Genomic DNA, 23185 nt, shown 5'->3' with positions numbered 1-23185 from the left:
TATTCGTCTTGGAAGAGCCTTTAAAATAAAAAATAGAAGCTCGTTTTAGAAAAAAACTATGATTTAAAAATAGTTTATAATCAATTTCTAAAATTTTGACAATAACCTTGTATATGCTTGCATAGACAATAGTTTGGCATAATTCTTTAGGATGTAAAAATAACGCCATTTAAGTTGCACGAAACATTAGATACGGATACTAAAATTGTATTATAGTTTTTCTTTGTTCTTTGATTTTTATTTGTTTTTCCTTTTATTTTTGTGTTTTTCATCTAACTCCGCTTCTATTTGCATTAGAAATGAACCATTGATTTATTTTGTTATTTTTCTGACTTCTTATTATGTTTATATTACCACATATGTAAGTCCACTAGTAAGAAATGGTATGAATCACAGGATTTAAACCCATAATCTACTTTAAAGAGGGAAAATAATCTACTACTATGCTGAAGGACAATGTTACCATGTTTGAAAAGTATACTATTATATATGTGAAAACAAGTACATATTCAACAACCAAAAAACCCAATTAAAATTTGAATTTTCTTGCAACATAAGCATTATATATATATATATATATATATATATTTTGTTAATTTTGATTATTTTTTAAAAAAATTATCATAAATATATTTTAATTTTTATCTATTTCGAAAAAAAAACTTTTAATTTTCATAAATTTTGCTTACACTTTTTTTTTTCAATTTTGAAATTTTTTTTATCAAAATAACTTTCACGGTAGTCGTATTACCATGAAGCACCATTATGGTATTTTAATTGTCGTAAACCTATGTTATACAACATTTTATATACAGTAAAAAATTGAAGTATTATTATGGCATTCGAAATACTATACAAGTATTGCACCTTATAAATCCTATCCAAAACCCTTTTATTATTTACGGTTCTATTTATATTTATCTTTTCTTCCTCTCTAATTTTTTTTATATTTATCTATTCTCTTTTTCTAATTTTTTTAATATTTATCATTTTTTTCTCTATCTAATTATTTTTTATCTCTACTTCCTCTCTAGCACTTTTTCTCTCTCTACCTACGTAATTCCAATACCTCCAAAGACATTTTTTTCTCTCTCTACCTACGTAATTCCAATACCTCCGAAGACATTTTTTTCTAATATTTATCTTTTCTTTTCACTATCTAATTCTTTTTTACCTCTTCTTTCTCTAACTCTCTTTCTCTCTCTACTTACGTGATTCCAACGCCCCAAGGAGACCCTCCTCTATAAAAGCTCCCTTCGACCCATCCGAAATGGTTTTCCCTCTGAAAAACCAGGAGGCTTCATACACCCGTTTCATATCTCTTATACGCCTTTACATATCTCTCCTTATCTTTTAATCTCCTCCTATCCTATTTAAAAGGCTATCCTATTTAAAAGGTTAATGGCGCATAGATTGCTCAGAGACGTAGAAGCTGAAGGTTGGGAGCGTTCCAATTTTCCAATCATATGTGAATCGTGCTTAGGGGACAATCCTTATGTTCGAATGGTGAGTAATCTTCTCAGTTTTGTTTTTGCCAGAGCATTCTACCTTGCTAAAATAAAATAAGTTTCGTTGGGTAATTATAGCATTCGTTTATTCATTTCTCATTAACTTTGTACTTTTGTGTTGGAGCCATATTGAAATTCCTTTCCCTCTTTCATATTGATCTCTTTTGTGTTGGAGCCATCTTGGAATTCCTTTCCCTCTTTCATATTGATCTCTTTCTTATGGTGCGCGAAGATTGGTTTACTGATAGAGAAATAATCTCTTATGGTGCTGAAGATTGGTTTATTGATGGAGATATAATATGGTTCAAATTTGCATGTATTTAGTAGTGGGTTTTATGCTTTAACTAAAACCTCTGGACTTTTAGGTTGGAACCATATTGGAATTCCCTTCCCTCTTTCATATTGATCTCTGTCTTTGTCTTATGGTGCTGAAGATTGCTTTACTGATAGAGAAATAATCTCTTATGGTGCTGAAGATTGGTTTACTAATAGAGAAATAATCTGGTTCAAATTTGCATGTTTTTAGTGGTTGGTTTTATGCTTTAACTAAAACTTTACTAATAGAGAAATAATTTGGCTCAAATTTGCATGTTTTAAGTTGTTGGTTTTATGCTTTAACTAAAACCTATCTATTTTGTGACAATTTGACAATATTTGAAAGTCTAAATCCCAAGGTTTTTAGGGGAAGTCTAAAGTGCTTGGGGAAGTCTAAGTCCCAAGTTTTCTTGGGGAAGTCTAAAGTGCAAGTTTGAAAGTGTTTTTTCTTTCCTTATTTCATGTTGCATCTAATCTAGCGAATGGAAGGATCTACTGGATTTCTTTTTCTTTGGTTCCGTTTCTGAAATGGAAGGATCTACTTGATTTTTTTTCTTCCATTCCATTTCTGAAATGGAAGGATCTACTGAATTTTTTTTCTTTCTACCTTACTGAAATGAGTTTTTTTTTACTTCCGTTGAAACCATATTGGAATTCTTTGATCTCTCTTGTGGTATTGATCTCTCTCTTATGGTGCTGAAGATTGGTTTACTATGGTTTTATGCCTACATATTTAAGCCAAGAAATAATATCTGACAATTTGACAATATTTCCTTTATAACTTGCATGATATATATGATATGTGATATCTTTTACTCAGACATATTCAAGCCAAGAAATAATATCGGACAATTTGACAATATTTCCCTTATAACTTGCATGATATATATATGATATGAAGATATATGATATGTGATATCTTTTACTTAGAGGACTTGAAGCAACTCCGTCGAATTTTACTTCCATAAAAACATGGGTTCTGAATTTAGCTGGAAATGTTTCTCTCATGAGACGTTGGACATTTCTTATATGATATTCATATAAATTCTGATTACTTATATGAGGCTTCTTCTTATGGGATTTTCTTTTGAGGATGCAGACAAAAGCAAATTTTGATAAAGAATGTAAGATTTGTTCGAGACCTTTCACCGTCTTTAGATGGAGACCTGGTCGTGACGCAAGGTATAAGAAAACTGAGGTCTGTCAAACTTGTAGCAAGCTGAAGAATGTGTGCCAAGTGTGTCTCCTTGATCTTGAATATGGGTTGCCAGTCCAGGTTCGGGACACTGCTTTAGCTATTACCAATGATGCCATTCCAAAGAGTGATGTGAACAGGGAATACTTTGCAGAAGAGCATGATCGCAAGGTATGCTGTAGACTAATATCCCATGTCCATAATGCTGAATATTGTTTACCATCATAGTCATTCTTTGGTTTTCAATTGTTGGTTGTTTATTTTATGGCTGTAGTATTTGGAAGAGTATGATTGAAATTTGTTGCCGCAATTGAATACCCAGGAAGATCCTTTCCTAGTTCCTTCAACTTCTTTTCCAGTTTCATCTTGTGTTACCTGTGGGAAGCCTAACTGGGATGAATACTATTGAGTGAGGCTGGCTTTGTGTGTCCTTATTCTGAAGGAAAGAATGGTCAACGGTGTTTAGTGATGTCTAGTAATACAGGCTTTCCTTTTCATTGCAGAGTAAATTCTATGTTACCTTGTGGGAAGCCTAACTGGATACTATTGAGTGAGGCTGGCTTTGTGTGTTATTATTCTCAAGGAAACAATGGTCAATGGTGTTTAGTGATGTTTAGTAATGCAGGCTTGCCTTTTCATTGCAGAGTAAATTCTATGACTATTCTCCTAGTGATGTATTTCTCCATGGTCTTCTTTTCATGGTGTGATTTAAATATTTAAACAATTAAATAAATTTTGGAGTTTTGGCTTGGTTGGTTCACATCAAGGTTTAAAAACACGGTTCGGTGACCTGAATTGCTCCTCTAGAAAACTAGTATGGATCGGCGGTTTGGCCTAGTGAACCGGCAAATAAAAAATTAAAGAAACTAAGGAACAAAAAAACATTGAAAAAATAAAGTGAGACCTGGTCCTATTAGAGAACCGGCCGGTTCCCTCAGGGACAGGCCGATTCCCAATATTTACGAATAATCGGACTGGCCTGACGATTCCCAACCCTAACCAGTCAGTTTCGGTCCAGTTTACAATGTTTAGAACCTTGGTTTGTTATCTATATATTCTATTCTTCTATGCCATATACTTGTGGTGAGCATGGATGTTTCCTTATCACGACAAAATATAACCATGAACCATGGGTTTTCCCAAATAGAAGAAATATCTCCATATGCTCTCCCACATGCTCCATATCTTCCTCCCTATTTCATGTCACATCTCTCTCTCCCTCTCTCACTCCCCCCCCAACCCCCCCCCCCCCCACACACACACAAACAAAAACAAAAAACCCAAAAAAAAGAAAAAGAAAAGAGAATTCATTTCTGTCACTTCCTCCCTTGTAGCCCCGCTATGCTTTTCATCTGTCTCCTCACCCACCTCTTTTGTTCCTTATCTCTTGTTCTTCCACTCTCTTCCCCCCTCTTACTTCCTCCAGATATGGGAACTTCACATATGGAAGTATAAAACTTGTATCCAAATGGTATTTTGGTCTCTTTCTCATGCGCGCATAAAATACTGGTTGCATTGGGGGTGCAAGCTAGGACTGACAAAGTAGGCAATGATCACACTTTGAGATCATCAGTTTCTAGCAAGAAAAATGTTTTAAATTTCAAATATGTCATGAATCTGATGCTCTCGTTGGCATAGATATAAGTAAGGTGTTTTGGGCAATTATGTATGCAAATAAAGAAGGTAAGAAATAAAGGAGTCAAAAGTTTCGAGTGTTTGTATTTTTGTAATGTCTTTACATCATGTTGAAAAATATGATGGATATGTTTTGAGGAAGCTCCTATTCACTATATACATAGGCATTTTTTTGTTGCTCTAGGGTATGTTTGATAGGACTACAATATTAGAATATTGTAGAACACTATAAGATATTGAACTTTCCTTTTCTGTTGCTCTAGGTATGTTTGATAGGACTACACTATTAGAATATTTGTAGAACACTATAAGAAATTGAACTTCCCTAATTTGATATGGTCAAGGAGGTGTTTGATAGCACCAAAATGGATCACGTGGCATTTGAATATCACCCAAAAACAGAATCCCCCAAAAAAGAAAGCTCACACTTGAATTTTAGAAGATTTGGAAAAAAGCTAACTTGTGTGTTAGGATTTCTCCATCAAAATATTTCGTGCAGGATTGTTTCCTTCTCGCACACCAAAAGCTTGGTCTCTCCCTCCATTGGTATTCTGTCTTTATTTATGTTGGAAGGTGGGATGCCTTATACATTGGAATGTGGGATGCCTCACCTATTGATTAGATAGATGAAAGAAGAAGAGGAATAGCAAAAGTAAGGGTTTCTTGGTTTATGGTGGAAGGTGGGGGTGCCTCACCTATTGAATGAATAGATACATGAAATGAAGAAGAGCAGAAAAAATGGCGGTTTCCCTGGTTTTCTCACTCATACTCAATGAAAAAAGAAAAAACCATGATTTTTATATTTGACCCCTCCTTTTATTGATTGATTAAAACAATTAGTTCTATCATAGCTGGATTTAGTCGCCACGTGAAAAAGCAAAAGTGCAAAAATAGAGCACATGAAATATCAAAGGGCCTCTAATCTTCTTGCCTCTACAATAGGGCCTCTAATCTTCTTGCCTCTACAATATTTTAACTAACTTGAACTAGTTTGAACACTTACTCCAATAAGAAAATCCTTGGAGAGCTCGTTGTAAAATCCCTTCTACTTTCTCTTACTTGTAACTCTCTCATATAAAGTCCCTACTTTACCCTTTCTCCCCTCCATTAGAGCTTCACATCCTCCATAATACAGGTAATTATGAAACCTTTTCCGTATTTTTCAGTTTCTAAAGTTAGTGAAGGTTAGATGTCATAGATGATCTCCCTCTCTTCCTCTCCATTGTGTTGTTCTTCTGTAAATTGTTGGTTTTTACACATACTTTTTTAGAGTAGTGTCTATCTTTAATAGGGGGAGAGAATACAAGTTTGGTACAAATCAAATATGTACCTAATAAAAAAAAATCTTTAAATTCTGATTTTATCTTCCAAACAGTCAAATATCTCAAATCTAAGAAAATTCTAATATAGAAGTAGCCTGTGAACATGTACAAAAAGGCATATATCAAGATAATATAAAATCTAGAAATATCGAAAGCAGGCAATCTCTTTTTTCGGATTTTGAAAATTTTGAATATTTAAATCCTGTATTGTCAAACAAACCCCTAATTCGGAATATATGACTAAGGTTCTGTTTGATAAAACAAGATTTAATTATTCTAATTTTTAAAAATCTGAATAAAGACGTTGGTTGCTTTCTATATGTTTAGATTTTATATTATCGTGATATGTGTGTTTTGTCCATGTTTGTCTATTCTAGAATTTTCTTAGATTATTTGATTGTTCTGAAAACAAAATCAAAATTTACTGATTTTTTTTTATTAGGCGCATATTTGATTTGTAGCAGACTTATATTCTCTCATGCTATTAAAAATAGACACTACTTTTGAAAAATATGCATAAAAACCAACAATTTACATAAACCATAATGCCTCAGAACCCCTAACCTCTCTCATCTTGAGCTGGAGTACAGGAGAAAAAACCAGGGAAACCCTCACTTTTTCTATTATTCTTCTTTCATCTATCTATTCATTCGCACCTTCCACCATAAACCAGGAAACCTTTGTTATTCCTCCTCTTCTTTCATCAATCTATTCTTTAAGTGAGGCATCTCACATTCTACCGTGCAAGACATCCCACTTTCCACCATAAATAAAGAGAGAACACCAACACCAATGTAGGGAGGCTAAATTGGTGTGAGAGAGAGGGAATAAATCCTGTGCCAAATATTTTAATAGAGAAGCGCTAACCCACAACCCACAAGTTAGTTTTTCCAAATTTTCTAAAATTCAAGTGAGACCTACTATTTTGGGGATTCTGTTTTTGGGGTGATATTCAAATCCTATGCGATCTATTTTGGTGTTATCATACGCATCTTTGACCATATCAAATTAGGAAAGTTCAAGATCTTGTAATATTCTAAAATATCTTAATAGATATTGGATGAACTTCATTTTTTTTTTTTTGAGGGAATATTTGATTGTATTATTTGAAGTATAGTACTTTACATAACAAAAAATGGTAATCCACGTACTGGGATCTCTGCACAATGGTGTGCCCAACTATAAAATATGGATGTGAGTTTAAAAAATTACCCTATTGTCATATACAATATACCAAAAATGAGAATGTAATTACAAGAAGTTCCCCTTGGGGACCTTATGCATGAGGAATGAACTTAGACCGGGACAGACAAAACAAGCAGTAAACAATCAAAATAATCACGAGTTATAGTTGCTTGCTCTTGCCATGAGTTTTGTTAGTTTTAAGAAACTTTTGTTTCCATTTTTTTTGGTTCAATCAATTTGTGTTGTGAGTGATAGTGGGAAGTAGCACCATTACTACTTTGGAAGATTTATAAACTGGATTTAATGTAGGTGCTTAATATCTTCTGGTGACTAAAAATCCTCTCCTTGACGCTTCAAAATTCTGTTTGAATGTCATGATCGTTTTATGTTATAGGAGATGGAAAGATTATCTTACATCCTAATTTTGTAAATGATGCCATGGAACTTATTGTCCAGTGTTTGAAAATTCACCCAAGTCGACTTGGACTTGGGCAAGTTACTTGGGCTGGGCAGCCTGTGGAGCAGGGAATAGGGTACCTAACAGTACTTCGTATGATACTGGGGCAAGTTCTGTACAAACTTGCTTGTGTAGTATGAAACTCGGGCTGATTTGCCTGAGTTTCGTAATAACCAGGTGAGTTGCTACAATACTCCCGAGTATTGTATGCTGATAAGTTCAAAAGGGGTCTGAAAATCCTACTTTTTTTTCTTGGTTTCTTTGATTTTTAGGTTTAGGTTGGCCCTTCTTGGCTAGAGTTGCATCCTCAATAGGATTTTAGCATTGATTTATCTATTGGAAAACAATAGATTTGAGAACAAAAATTAGATTTGATTTTTTGGTTCAAAATGATAAGTCAAGATTTTGACTGATTTTAAGTTAACTTTTCTCAGAAAAAAAAAGAAAGAATTTGACTGATTTTGAAAAAATTGCAATTTGTTCACAGTTGATGGTTAGTATTTGATGAAATTTGATCTCTAAGCCTAATTTTGTGTTCTTGCTCCAACCACATACTTGACTTTTGAAATAATATCAATTAGGACTTAAGAGATTTGAAATTTTGAATTACTGTTCATCGGAATATTTCAAGAGCTTGGTTCTCTTGGATCCAAACTTGAAACCCAAAACTGATTTGGTGGTTTTGATTGAAACTTTGACAAGAACTTGAAGCATCAATTCACATCCAGTGGGAAGTTTGGTGGATTAGCTTCAAAACTTGGGTTATATTTCATTTTTATCAATTCAAAAATTGTATTTTTTTTATTTTTATGAAATCAAATTCAATTGATTTTTGACTCATTTTGTATATACTTTTATGTTTTTTGTATTTTATTATTTTGTTTTTCTGAAGCGCCTTTTTTTTTGGGTTTTCCATTTTTCTCATGCCATGCGTAGTTTTTTATTTGTATCATTTATGGAAATTTTTATTGGTTTTCTGAAGTCTTTGATTTTTTATGACTTCTACTTCTTCTTTTTTTTAAATTTTTTTTAAATTTTTTTTGCCATCTTTTATGGCTCCAGCTGGACTTCAGATAGTCCAAGTCAACGTGGCCTAGTCACTTAGCTCGGGCAGATGCAGAGTTTTAGAATACTGTTTGTCTATTTATTCCTCATATGAAAATCGCTTAGTATGATGCTTATGTTGTATCATTTGATGCTAGGATACTACTATCTAGATTCTTCCTCTGCATATTGTTTGGTTCATTTAACAGACTTGCATGCTGTACCACATGTCATATACACTCGTTAAAATATTTCTTCTTGTAAAATGTTGCATACATGTCTGCAACCTGCTGAGTCTATTATGTTTTCATTTTGGGACTTAGTACTCAGTGCTCGACATGATTTTTAGGCGATTCGTTCTTTCTTGTTTTGAATGTATCAAGTAATTCTTATGATGTATTATTGCAGTTTTATTAAATGCGGCCACATAAAGCATCATGCGGCCACATAACACGTTATGCGGCTATGGGGGCATTGCTGACTCGCATATGTGGGATTTCGCGATGCGGCCACATATGCGGTGCATTGACTGCATATGCGTCTGCATTGGCTGCATCACCTGCATTGCCCATGATGTAGGGGTCCACCCAGGAGCACCCCTGGGGGAACGAGAAGGGGGGGGGGGGGACTACAACCACGCCTCCATGGTTATAAGGGGATTGAAATAAAAAAAGAAACAAAAATTTTTTGTGCTTCCAAAATTTCAGAAAAACAATGTGAGGCTCGTTCTTGATTCTTTGTTGGATTGTTTGATATTATTTAGGACTTCATTTTGGATGTTTTCTAGCAAAGATTCAACAAATATTTGAAAGAGTACACGGCCTACGTGATTGAATCCAAGAAATTAAAATTTATTCCGATTTGGGCTTTCTAAGTTATTTTAGGTTGTGGTTGTAGGCTTGTGATTGTGCAAGTAATTTTGGCCTTTGAATGTTATGTTAAATTGTTTATTGTCGTTACTATTGGGATGAAGTGGGTTACTTTATAATAACACATGTATGACTATTACTATTAGGGTATCAGACGATTAGGGTAAGACTATAACTATTAGGGTATCAGGCGACTAGGACAACTAATATTTTAGAGAGAAGTACTAAATTAAAATTTCTACTATCACACAAATAACACATTTGTGTTTTCCATGCATTCTCATATTTTTATTTTTTCTAATTGTTTTAAATGTATTGATTGCATCATTTGTGATGCATCCACGTCGGACTGCATCGAGCCGCATCCTGATTCGAACCCGTGACCGCATTGAGTCTGCATCTGCCGTTGATGACATTGGTATTATGAGATGCAATGATGCTAGGGAAATGAGGCATCAATTGGCTATCTTTAGTACTGGGAAACAGAAATTTCAATTAGGTGAATTGGATATGGGTCAGTGAAGAGTAAGTTGTCTTGTAGAATAGGAAGTTCTTATTTTTATTTTATTTTTGACTGGTTTGGGTAGTTATTTAGGATATGTCATACACACGAGGTTTCCATTTAATGGATAATGGGGAAGTACATGGTCTATAAAGCCAATTTGATTTGTTCGAGATGGTTCTTGCAGAAAATTTAAAATATAGAGAATTTGGGGTGGAGAGTGGACTTCTTTGTAGGCCTTGAGTGAAGGTCTAATCCTTCAAACCTGAGGCTTTTTTTTTCCTATTCTGGATTTAACAGACTGGCCGGCATATGAGTAAGCATCAGTGGTTTCAGTTGATGACCCTACTGCAATCAGAGGAACAAGTCATACCTCTAAAAGTTTTCTTCTTCCTCAGTCATTTATACATCTTGGTTTTTCTGTAAGTAATCTGGTTTCAAGGTGATGTATAGGATTTCACAATGGATGACAGTTAATTATAAAAAATTGGAAAAAATGGTTGCTAGCAGGCAGTAACAGTAGCATGGGAGTAACTTCCAAATAATTTTCTAAGCTATTTATCTGGTGCATGTCTAACTTACTGATCTGCAGTGATGCTCATGAACTGTTGGGCTGCCTTAGATTAGCATGGCTGGCTGTATTGATATACTCGCTCAAATTGCAGTACAATCACATGTATTGATTTATTATCCTTGTCCCCAGAAGACTACAACGGTGAAACCTTCATTGTTCTGGTCACATTTCATCCTGGGGACAGGGATGGAAATGGCTCCTATAGATTTGTTTGATGATGTGTTTATGATTTTCAATCTAAAATGTCGAAGGAGTAGTATTGAATTAATAAACATATACAAACAATCGACTTTATGTTTGTATGGTTGCCTTTTACCACTATGTTAGGCATTTTATTTTCCATAATCTATAATTTTCTATCACTAAATGCATTGGGAGTATGTGTTGTGGTTATGTCTGCTACTGAAATGAATGCATCCACCTTCATGTTTCGTATTTAAAATTAAAATTAGCAATGTAACTTTTGGTGGATAAATATCCGATGCTTCTCGAAGCTGTGAAGCTTTGTTTGTGGAATGAGAATGGGTAAAATGTCCAATGCTTTTTAAGATGCACTGAATTTCTTGAATTTATTTGTCAGTATTATTTGCTTTGAAGTTGCATTTTTGTAACTAGAGATCTATAGTTGATGGATACAATACTTCTGAAAAGCTTGTAAGAGTCTCCTCTTTTGGGGTTGAGTTGCTATGTAATAATTTTTCGCTGTAATTGGTTGAGTGATTTCATTGGGTGGATACAGGCTAGAGCTGGGATAGATTATGAATCATCTTATGGAAAAGCTCACCCAAATGATACCATTTTAAAGCTCCAAAGAACAACACCATATTACAAGAGAAACCGTGCACATGTCTGCAGTTTCTATGTGAGGGGTGAATGCACAAGGGGTGCTGAATGTCCATATAGGCATGAGATGCCCATAACTGGGGAGTTATCACAGCAGAATATCAAGGACCGCTACTATGGGTATGGTCTCGACTCTTATCTAAGATCTTTTCCTCCTCCATGTTGCATTGTTGCCATGCATGAAGACGTCCAAATTCCAATTATTTTCTTCATAGCTGGGGACATTTGTATATGTAAATTTGCTCATTGCAAAGTGTTACTTGTCATTGGATGGGAAAGTAGAGTATGATCTATTTGATCATGATAACAGCATTATCATGGGTTTTATAGCATACATTTCTCTTATGCATGGTACTTCCCACTCTCCCTTTGTTCCTGTCCAACCCATTGATTGGACAGTGATGCATATGACTTTGCCATTACCATGACCATCTGGAATCTGAATCATTCTATATTTCCTTAAAACAAAAGCTTCACTTGTTTTATATATAGCATGTCTGAGTAATACGTGTTTTCACAGTGTGAATGATCCAGTTGCACTGAAACTTCTCAACAAGGCAGGCGACATGCCTTCTCTTGCCCCACCTGAAGATGAGAGCATTAGGACCCTCTATGTTGGTGGCCTCGACACGCGAGTCACTGAGCAAGACCTCAAGGACCACTTCTATGCATATGGGGAGATTGAGTCCATAAGAATGGTGCTTCAAAGGGCGTGTGCCTTTGTTACATACACAACCCGAGAAGGTGCTGAAAGAGCAGCCGAGGAGCTCTCAAACAAGCTCGTCATAAAGGGGCTCAGGCTAAAACTCATGTGGGGTAAACCCCAAGCCCCTAAACCAGAGGATGAGACCCAAGATGAAGAGGCCATGAAACAAGGGGTAGTTTCTCATGGTGGGTTACTTCCTAGAGCTGTCATATCTCAACAGCAAAGCCAACCACAACCACCGGGCACCCATGATCAAAACCCACTTCCCCCTCCACCTCCTTTGCATTACTTTAACATTCCTCAACCAGAGAGAACATTCTACCCATCAATGGACCCTCAAAGAATGGGTGCTCTTGTTCCTTCTCAAGAGGCCAGTACTAGTAGCTCACAAAGTGGTGATGGTCAAGAGAAGAAGACACAACAGCAACAAGGGGGTCAGTTTAGGCCTCCAGATGGATCTCATTATGGTTATCAGGGTCAACCTCAACAAGGTCAGTACCCTCAGTTTTATCCCCCATATGGGTTTATGCCTCATCAGCAATTTCCACCTCCTCCTTATCAGTCGGGACAAGCACCGCCACCTCCACCACCACTACCACCAGCACCGCAACAATATTACCCTCAGCAGTTTTGAAATTGTTAAAATTTCTCCTTTTCTGCCCTTTATATGTTTTATGTTTCCTTCCAATTTCGTGTGGATTAATCAGCTATTTAGTTCTTGTCCAGTGAATCCTTAGATCTTGATGATATGTTTCTAGTATGGATTTGTTAGCAATTAATGATGGAATTTTGGATTGTTGTTTGATGGGGTAGCCATCATATGAATGCCATTCCCACCTGAGTTCCGATGGCATCTTGATTTATACAATCCCAATTTAATATTTTCCAAAAGTCTCTAATTCCTTTATCTCTGGTTTCTGATGAAAGAAGAATCTAGAAGAATCTTTCTTTCTTGCAAGTTCTGGAGTTTGTGGGGAATTGATCACCTGGCTTGATGGTAATGGTGACGCCAATTGCACCACAACATTCCAGGTTGATCCTCCTGCTGACCTACTCAATAGAAGTTGAGAGTTTGTGTTTGCAGCCATGAGAGTGCATTTTTTGTTTTTACTCTTTTTATTTTTGGATTTGGATTTGAGAACTCAGTAATTCCATCCCAGAGCTGTAGTGAAGTTTCAAGATGGGACCACATCCCAGGGCTGTAGTGAAGTTTCAAGATGGGACCATCGATCGAGATATCCCCCTTTGTTGAAGATGCTTAAGACTTGGGATGTTTTTGGCACAATTTTCTGTTTTCAAGATGGTGCCAAAAGCATCCCAACGTTGTAACAAAATTTTGTGATATTGCAAATTTAATGAGGTGCTCAACATGCCGTGACATTGTTAAAATACTAGTACTGTTGAAGTACAACTTCATTACGATGAATTCTGCATGGCTTTATTACATGCACGCTCTCAAGCTCATGCTCGGTCTGTACTTCATTGCACACACTGTGGTTAGTCGCCAGTTGGTTTTGGTCTGCTGCACAGAGAAGGAAAATGCACTAAAGGCATGTTTGCGTGTTGGAAAATATTTTCACGTAAAAGAATTACCTCATGTTAATTGTGAGAATATTTTCATGCTAATGCTTCTTTTTACATCAATTGACAATTAATTAGTATGAAAATATTTTCACATCTAATTGTATGAGAGAATTTTTTTCATTTAAAAATACTTTTGAAAAAATGTTTTCTCCCAAACCAAAACGTGCCCTCAATGAAGATTAATTGGTAGTGCTCCCTAAAGGACAAGAGAGATGCAGTATACTTATTCCTTGTCAATGGATTTTTGAGAAAATGTTTTCTCCCAAACCAAAACCCTCAATGAAGATTAATTGGTAGTGCTCCCTAAAGGACAAGAGAGATGCAGTATACTTACTCCTTTTCAATGGACCATCGTTAACTTGTGTTGGATGAGAGTCCCTAGTATATGAATCTGGTTGGCTTACGATGAACATATCAATGGGAGAAGCTATTGGCACCTTGCATGCTGCATTACAATTATTATTCACTTCTACCACACCTATCGTTTGATAACTTGTGGTCATGATATATATTGGTCAATTTTCTTGGGCTAAAATTAATTAAATGGTGTGGTGTGCATAAGGTTGCAATTTTAAACAATCAAAGTAAGGCGCATCTCAAGACTTTGTTGTAGATACAATTTTGGTGTTGAAAATTTCTAGTACGACCTGAAAATCTATTTATACCTATAATTATAAAAAAAATTTAAACTCGAAAAGTGGCTCAAATCAAATAGAATTATAAACACATGTAAACTTTGAAAACGGATGGTCTAGATAATGTCAAAAAACATACTATTTATGGGACTTAAAATCTTTTTTTTTTAATTAATGTTCATACAAAGTTGAGATGACCAATTAGATGCTTTTCCAATGTCAAAATAGCCTTTCCAATGGATTACTAAGGTGCAACTTGATTCTTCAATATAACTTGCTAAGAACTTTTCTCATAATTATATTTCCTTAGTGTCTTTTTAGTTGGTTCAAGGTTCCATCTAGCGGAGCCTATGTTATGTTTAGATTTTCACCCTTGTAAGAATTCCGTTCGAATTTTGAGTGAGAAAAGCTATAAGGACCTATCACTGAGAAAATGGCCCTTGATAGAGCAAAATAGTGGCTCAAAATTTATGTAGGTGACCCCAAATAAGTTGGGAGAAAGCTCTGATGGTGATGGTGATGATGATGATGATCCATTGTAAAGTAACCCCAATTGAATGAAGCGTACAATCTATAATATTATCTATTGTGGAATAATCCCAAATTTAATGAAGCATAGATAGGCCCAAGGAACCAATTTTGGTGCAAGCCTAGCCCTGATCCTATTAGGGTAGGAGTGTGCCAAAGCAGGTAGGCACTGGCTCCACTTGGCCTTGGGCCGTGGTGGACGAACCTAACCCCTAGGTTGTAGTGGCCCAAACCCTAGTTTTTTAGAGCTAGCAATGGCCCATTGCTAGCCCTAAGCATACAGTCTATAGTGCAATCTATTGTAGAATAGAAATTGACCTCACCTAATTTAACAATAAAAAATTTCATTGATTAGCAATCGAACCTTATCCTTAATTACATATAAATAAACATATAGGGAGTGGGAATAAACAACAGATCTTATTCCTCAATTTCATATAAATAAACCTGAAATTGAATTTCTTTTTTTCAAATAACTGAAAAAAGAGATACCAGAGATGTCATGTTGTTGACGTTGAGCATTAGCAATTGAATAGAAAATTTAGTGTTTAGATCTCATTCCTTCAACCATTTAACTCTAAACATTTGCTTCCAATATATTTCATCCAATGTCATTAATTCATGCATACTATTAAAAAGATATGCTCTCTTAAAGGCTAAATCCAAAGAAATAAAATCATGAATCTCCACATCTAAATCTATACCATGAAGTCTACCAAAAGTCTCATCAATTTTGCTGTTTAGACAAAAATTCCTAACTTTCTTCCACTGAAGCAATTTATGCTTACTATCCCCTAACTAAATAACATCTATTCGAAAAGGTCTATGTCCTCTAAAATCATTCTCAATATGAAGTAAAATGGTAGTATGGTCCGAAGAAAATCTATCTATAATATTAGATTTTGCAAAAAGAAAAAAAAAATCCCAATAATTTGACACCATAAATCTATCCTACTTACTCATAATGAGATTTTGGATACAATGGTTTGTCCAAGTAAACTCAGCCCCATTCAAAGGAAGTTCAAGAAATTCATGTTGCTGAATAAAGGAATTAAATAAACGCATAGAAAAAATAATAGGAGAATTTGAGGTGGTTTCATCAGACCATCTAATAAAATTGAAATCACCCCCGTCACATACAGGAAAACCACGAAGAATTTATCAGGACAAAAAGAGAAGAGATAAAACCAGCTATTTGAGAGATATCAGTAGGGCCATACACATTAACTAAAAGCTATTGAAATGAACAAAATAGCCCCTCCAGAATTAAAACAACCATTATGTCCCTCAAAAGAACATTCACAACATTAAAGACAGAAGCATCCCATATACACCATAAACCCCCCATCAAAATCATTCACAACATTAAAGACAGAAGCATCCCATATACACCATAACCCCCCATCAAAATCTATAGCATCTATCTCAGCAAAAAGACAAGAACCTCATCCCCAAATAAAGTGGACATACTTGATCTCAGTGCTTGGAAGTTTGCTTTCTTGTATAAGTAAGATATCTAGCCTTTCTTTCTTCGCCAAAAAAAACAACTCCTTTTTTCCGCTTTCAGTCCTCAAGCCCCAAATATTTGGCCTCTCCTTTTTTTTATAACTTATATAATATTTGGTTATATAAGTTATAATTTATAACATATAAATAACAATTTAAATATTTTTATGTTATAGATATATTCAACTATAATATATGAAAAACGATAAATTAATAATCTTATATGAATATAATTTACAATACAATAATTTTATACTAAAATATACATTCTATTGTTTTAAAAGAATTTTATTTTACAGTAATTTGGATGTTCATCAAAGATTGATACTGAGTTTTGTAGTAATCTTAAGTAAACTTTTGTTTAGAACAGTGTAATTCATCATTTTTGTAGTAGCACTATGTTATGTTACCCACTCAACTTGTGTAAAATTTATTTTAAAAAAGTTAAAATAAATGTAAAATTTATTTAAACTTCATATATTTTTATTACATAGTTTAAATGGGGATGTGTGTTGGATTGCCTAGAAGCAAAATAATGGAAGTTCTTTATTGTGGTTTTGCTAGGCTACATTGTAGGTTTGATTTTAATAATTTTACATTAGTACAATGTGTCATTTATATGGTGGCGTTATGTTGTGCTACATGCTCAACTTGTGTCAAAAAACATGATTTTAATCTTTTAATTCGAGAAATAAATTTTTTTCTTACTTAATAGCATTTCATAAGTCTAAAATTTAAGATTTATCATTCGATGGATATTTTAAAGCAAAGAATTGAAATTTTAGTTTTTTGAAAATTATAGGTAGGATCTTTAATTGAGGGATCACGTACATGAGGAGATACATAACCTATTGACATTTTGTAATAATATATATGAGATTGTAAAGTCTTATACATATATATGACCTTGTAAAGTCTTATAGGTCCATATGGTAAAGTTAGGTAGATATATACACTTATTTATTTGGTCGCCGATGTGCCAAACAAATAAAGGAAAATGTGTGATCTTTTGTATACTTTTTTATAAACGATAATTTTACTTATGAATAAAAATTTCATATTTTTTGAGTTTCAAATTTTATTTTTAGTATTGGATATTAATTTTAGAGTCATCATCGAGATTTTCGATACCGAAAGTATTTTTTGGATTGAGGATATGAGGTGAGGCTTTATTTTGTTTTCATAAATCCTAAGCCTTATAGAAACTTCATTATTTTATTAGATACTCAAATACTCAATTGCCTTTTTCTTAAAGATGTTAGTCATTTTTGTAAAAACCCCAAAGTAATTATTGTTGCTTTTGCTGTGTCATGCCCAATAAATACTATACTCTTTTGGTTTTTTAATTGAGTAATAATACTAAGAGACTCTCTTACACCCACGTGGAAAGAACTCCAAAAGATCGTCATTAAATTTGACACAGATATCTAGAAAGTCAAGTATTATACTTGTGATAATTTTTCTATATATCTGTGTTAATTTTAATGATGATCCTATAAGGTCCTACACACATGGGTATGGGAGGGTCTCATAGGATCATTACTCTTTTTAAATTTGTATAAGAATTGATTAGTATTTTTTAGATTTAATATTTAAAAATTTATTTTTAATCACAAATAAATACTTTTAGTTTAAAAATTTTAATTTTAATTTTTTGAAAATCATATATCTATTTTTCAATATAAATACAATATATATATATATATATATATATATATATATATATATATATATATATATGAGGGAACACAATTAGTTTTATGTGAACTTACAAGTAATAGACACAACAGTTTACGTATATATCATCACACAACTATCTACATGATAAATATAAAAGGTATCCAACAAACCTTCTAACCAAGCTTTTAACCTTGAAAACAGTTTCTTGATTCACACTTGTTACCAAATTTGCTCGTATTTTATATATGGAAAAAATTTATATAAAGATGCAACCTTATAATGTAGAACTACTGATGCATCTCAAAAATCCATCGAAAAAGGTAGTTTTAATGTAGAAAAACCCTTTGATTGATCATCTCAACATCGAGATGTATGACTATAAACAATAAACAGATTTTAAGTCTTATAAAATAGTGCATTTTACAATATATTATCTACACCATCCATTTTCAAGATTTTATATGTTTATAAGAACGTTTTACATCAAAATTATATACCATGATAAAATTTGAAAGTGCACCTTGCCAAGGTGCACCTTACCTCTACAATTAGGATGCATCCGTATGCCATTTGCACCTTTTATATATAGAAGATAAAAAAAAGGATATATGTGTAAAATTGAAAATATGCCACGTAGTATCATTAAAACTCCCAAGATATAACTGTGGACATGGTTAGCATGTGGCCGGCCAGCATATTGTAAAAATGAAGGCTTGGCAATAAATATATTTTTTAAATATAATTTGATCTTAATTTTTAGAGAATATATAATTTTTAACATGGAGATCATAAATATGAATTTTTTTTCAAAATTAGAAATAATAATTATATTAAGAAAACATTTGGACCATTAATTACAATTGTTTTTAAATGGACTACCTATTTGCATCTATCTTTAAGATGGATGCTTTATACCTCTGGACCGCATATGTAAAAATGCGATCTAGCCAGTTTAAAACAATTGTTCTACAAATATAGATGCAGTCAGTATGCGGCCCACCCGCATATTGTAGAAATGCAAGCTTGACAATAAATGATAGGAAAATTATTGTTAATATACCTTAATTTTAAGAAAATCGCAAAAACAAAATCCCAACTTCCCAAAACCTCGCCCACACCCCTTTTTCCAATTTTGACATTTTTTTGACAAAAATACCCTTTATGGTAGTCTTTCTACCGTAATGCATTACCTCCATTACTGTAATTAAAATACCGTTGTAAATAGAGATAGAATTATAGTACTTCTAGTACATCAATAACATAAACATGTATTACAATACTTTAATTACCACAATAACATAGAATATTAAGATAATTAAAATACCATAATACTTTAAAGTAGTATTATGGTAATTTAAGTACCATAATATTGCCTAACTCAGCACGAAAGATTTTTACTCTCTCAAGCCTACAATTTATTTACTCCCTCGACAAAAATCTATGCTAGCTGTAATTTTTCAAAATCTCAAATTTTTAGGATATAATATCTACTTAATTTTTATATGGTTCTTAAAATTTTAGAATGAAAACACGCTTAAATGTGTTTTTAAGCGATGGAGTAGATCCACATCGTGCTCTCATGAGAACGTAGATTTTTTTAAACAAGGTAGCCCTAATATTAGCTTTGGTTTGACACTTTTAAAGTGTTAGGGTAATTCTATTACCGTAATGCTATTACTATAATTAAAGTATTACCGTAATTTTATTACCCTAATACTTTAAAAGCTTCAAACTAAAGCTAATATATGGGCTGTTTTTTTCAAAAAATCTATGTTCTATGGGAGCACGATATGGATCTACTCATTCGCTTAAAAATACCTATTTAAGTATGTTTTTGTTCTAAAATTTTGAGAACCATATAAAAATTAAGTAGATATTTTTTAGCCTAAAAATTTGAGATTTGAAAAATTATAGCTAACATAGATTTTTGTCGAAAGAGTAAACAAATAGTAGGTTCGAGAAAGTAAAAAATCTTTCGTGTTGAGTTGGACAATATTACGAGTACTTAAATTATCCTAATAGTACTTTAAAGTATTACGGAATTTTAATTATCGTAATACTCTATGTTATTACGGTAATTAAAGTACTATAATAGATGTTTATGTAATTACATACGGTATTTTAATTACCGTAATGATCGTAATGCATTATGGTAGAAAGACTACTGTAAGGGGTATTTTCATCTATAAAATATCAAAAATTGAAAGAAAAAAAAAAAGAAGAAGTGTGGACAAGGTTTTGAGGAGTTTGAAGTTTTTTTTATGATTTTTTTAAAATTAAAATATATTAATGATAGTTTTTCTAAATAATATTCTTTAAAAGAAAATAGGCTGCTGGGGTGTTTTCGTCAAGTTGAAAAGAAAATGGGATTCTATCCTACTCCAATTTGGGCCAAAGAATATGGCCAATATTCTTGGCTCTCAATTGCCCTTTTTGCGTATGATTTGACTTCCCTTGATTGAGAATGAGGGCACTTCAGATAGTTGTCAACGTCCATGAGGATGCTCTAGTCATTTTACCGAAACAGAATTGGCGAAGGAGAGTCACGTAAAAGGCGTGGGGTCGTCTGGACATTTACAAAATAATCAGGGCTACTTCCGTCATATTATATTCCCTGAAAATACAGCCTGGCCATGATCCAACGGCCAGAAAATTCTATCAGATTTAAGATCCAATTCTAGCCGTTAATACATAGCTTTTGCCCCAATAAAACCTAGAACGCCTTCATCCCAGGCAACCTAGAGAGAGAAAGAGAGGAGAGAGATGGTATGAGAGAGAAAGGAAAAAGAGATCGGTTTATAGAGAGAGTAACTGGTGGAGAGAGCGTGAGAGAGGTTTACAGGGGGTGGGAGCAACTCTGATAGAGAGTGGGCCTCTGCGCCATGGGTTTCTCGGCCAACACCTTGTTACCATCACCCACACCTTTTCTCTCACTCAAGCTCCAAAACCCACCTCTCCAAACTCCTCTAATTGCCTGATTCCCCCACCCTTTCTCTGACTAAAATCACCAATCCCCACCTTGCTGAAACCCCCAATTCCGTTTTTCTCTGTCTACGCGATGGCTCAAAGCAATAGATCCACCGGTCAGGTGAAATGGTTCAACAGTACCAAAGGCTTTGGCTTCATAACCCCGAGTGAAGGGGGTGAAGATCTCTTTGTTCACCAAACCTCCATTAAATCTGAGGGCTTTCGAAACCTAACTGAGGGTGAAACTGTTGAATTCGAAGTTGAGGAGGGTGAAAATGGTCGCCCAAAAGCTGTGGATGTAACAGGACCCAACGGGTCTCCGTTAACTGGGTCACGCCCATTTTCGGGTGGTAGGGGCAGGGGTTTTGGTGGCGGTGGTGGCTATGGGGGCGGTGGTAGTTATGGGGGCGGTGGTGGTTATGGGGGCGGTGGTGGTTACGGGGGCGGTGGTGTTTATGGGGGTGGTGGTGGTTATGGTAGTAGGGGAGGGAGAGGTAGTGGGAGAGGGGTTTTTGGTGGGAGGTCTTCTTATGGTGGGGGTGATGGTGCATGTTATAATTGTGGCCAGGTTGGCCACATGGCTAGGGATTGTTTCCAAGGTAGTGGAAATAGATCTGGTGGTTATGGTGGTGGTGGTGGTGGTTATGGTGGTGGTGGCTATGGTGGTGGTGGCGGCGGCTATGGTGGTGGAAGAGGTGGTTATGGTTATAGTTATAGTGGTGGTGGTGGTAGTAGTAGTGGTGGGTGCTATAACTGTGGGGAACCTGGTCACTTTGCTAGAGAGTGCCCTAATGATCAAAAATAGGGTTTCTCTCCCTATTATCTCTTTTGCTTTTCTTTCTGTTTGTTTGCTGTTTTTGTTCTTGTTTTGTGATTGTCTCTTTCCCTTCCTTTCCCTGTCTTTGGGATTTCTCCCTCTCTCAAGGAGAAAGTTTTCTCTGTTACTACTGTCTTTCTTAGACAATTCAGTTTCTCTCACGCCCCCTCTATGTTGGACAATTTAGAGGGTCTCTCTTCTACACCCCCTTCCCTCTCTCTATCTATATGCCTCTCATCATTTCAATCTGCTTGCCTACATCTATATGCCTCTCATCTTTTCAATCTGCTTACCTACATCATGTCGTGGAGTCAGATTAACTGATACAAGTTGTTCTAACCCTTTTTTGGAAATCTTAAGCTGAAATGTTTTTATTTTTATTTTTATGGGGTTAAAGAAGCTTGGGTTAGTGGGGTTTGTAAATACAGAAACAAGTGGTGGTGAGATGGATGAACAGAGCGGCGTGACTCAAAATCTCCTAGCTCAAGTGTTTCTTCTCCGTCTGATGGAGAATACCATGCTTTGCTGTATGCCATTCTCTTGCCCCTGTTTTTTTTCAGTCTTTTTTGGGTTTTTTAATTTCTGTAAATCTGAGTGATCTCAGAGTTTTGATCCCTTTTGTGAAGATTGGGTCAATTCCTTTGGAGATTGGATCAATTCCTTTCACTTTTTCCTTGTGGAATTTAATTTAATTTACGTCAGCAAATGAGATTTTGGGTGTTTATATCTTCTTTCCTGTTGCAACTTGTTGCTGTGTTACTTTTTCTGTTACTGGTTATCCTCTCTCAATGATATACATGATTCCTTTATAATCTTATTGTGTTATTGGGAACGCTTGTGTAAGGGTGCACTTTTTTGTTGGACCTTATGAGTGGGGAGTTGCGATGGATGGGAACTCTTTTTCTTTCAGAAATAGCTATTACTTTTTTATTTATGTTCCTGATATTATGAATGCCTCCTTTTCTCTTAATTCTGTGGTAGCTTTGATGTTTTCCCAATTTGTAAAAGGTTTTATTGGTGCTAGACTTTTGTATTATCAATTTTATCATTGTTTTGAACTGTGTTCTAAGGAGATCTTTATCCTTTTCTTTTATTTTTCTGATATAGAATGCTTGGAGGAATCTTGCCATGTATTTTACGAAGATATTTGATCAAGGTCTTGTCCTGCAAAAAGAATTTCTTTTTATCTCTATGAAGTACTTCATTATTATAAGTGTTCTTTGTTTTAAATTGGAAACATCCTTTTTTCCACCTGTGATGATATTTGATGATAAGTTTCTTTCTTTGGTGTAGAAGTTCAGATGACCTTATCA

At 34.5% G+C, this 23185-nt stretch overlaps 2 protein-coding genes across 2 annotated transcripts; both read left to right on the top strand.

The window, feature by feature from the left end:
- Positions 1-1334: 1334 nt before the first annotated feature.
- On the top strand, positions 1335-13046 carry LOC18436783 (zinc finger CCCH domain-containing protein 40). Its single transcript, XM_011626052.3, has 4 exons — positions 1335-1506; positions 2923-3189; positions 11346-11569; positions 11970-13046. The coding sequence occupies exons 1-4, from the start codon at positions 1402-1404 to the stop codon at positions 12787-12789; spliced, it is 1416 nt and encodes a 471-aa protein (XP_011624354.1). The 5' UTR covers positions 1335-1401; the 3' UTR covers positions 12790-13046.
- Positions 13047-20788: 7742 nt separating this feature from the next.
- Positions 20789-22578, top strand: LOC18436782 (cold shock protein 2). Its single transcript, XM_011626051.3, has one exon. The coding sequence runs from the start codon at positions 21147-21149 to the stop codon at positions 21858-21860; it is 714 nt and encodes a 237-aa protein (XP_011624353.1). The 5' UTR covers positions 20789-21146; the 3' UTR covers positions 21861-22578.
- The last annotated feature ends 607 nt before the right edge of the window (positions 22579-23185 follow it).

The sequence above is a fragment of the Amborella trichopoda genome, chromosome 11 (assembly GCF_054954075.1).
Source record: "Amborella trichopoda isolate Santa Cruz 75 chromosome 11, AtrichopodaSantaCruz75HAP2 v2.0, whole genome shotgun sequence".
NCBI classification, from domain to species: Eukaryota; Viridiplantae; Streptophyta; class Magnoliopsida; order Amborellales; family Amborellaceae; genus Amborella; species Amborella trichopoda.
This window is presented reverse-complemented; position numbering and strand designations above follow the sequence as displayed.

Excerpts from the sequence above, each read along its gene's own strand:
- LOC18436783 (XM_011626052.3), top strand. The coding sequence starts at position 1,402 with ATGGCGCATAGATTGCTCAGAGACGTAGAAGCTGAAGGTTGGGAGCGT. Across the intron at positions 3,190-11,345 it reads CAGAAGAGCATGATCGCAAG|GCTAGAGCTGGGATAGATTA; the intron begins GTATGCTGTAGA and ends GGGTGGATACAG. Across the intron at positions 11,570-11,969 it reads ATCAAGGACCGCTACTATGG|TGTGAATGATCCAGTTGCAC; the intron begins GTATGGTCTCGA and ends GTGTTTTCACAG.
- LOC18436782 (XM_011626051.3), top strand. The coding sequence starts at position 21,147 with ATGGCTCAAAGCAATAGATCCACCGGTCAGGTGAAATGGTTCAACAGT.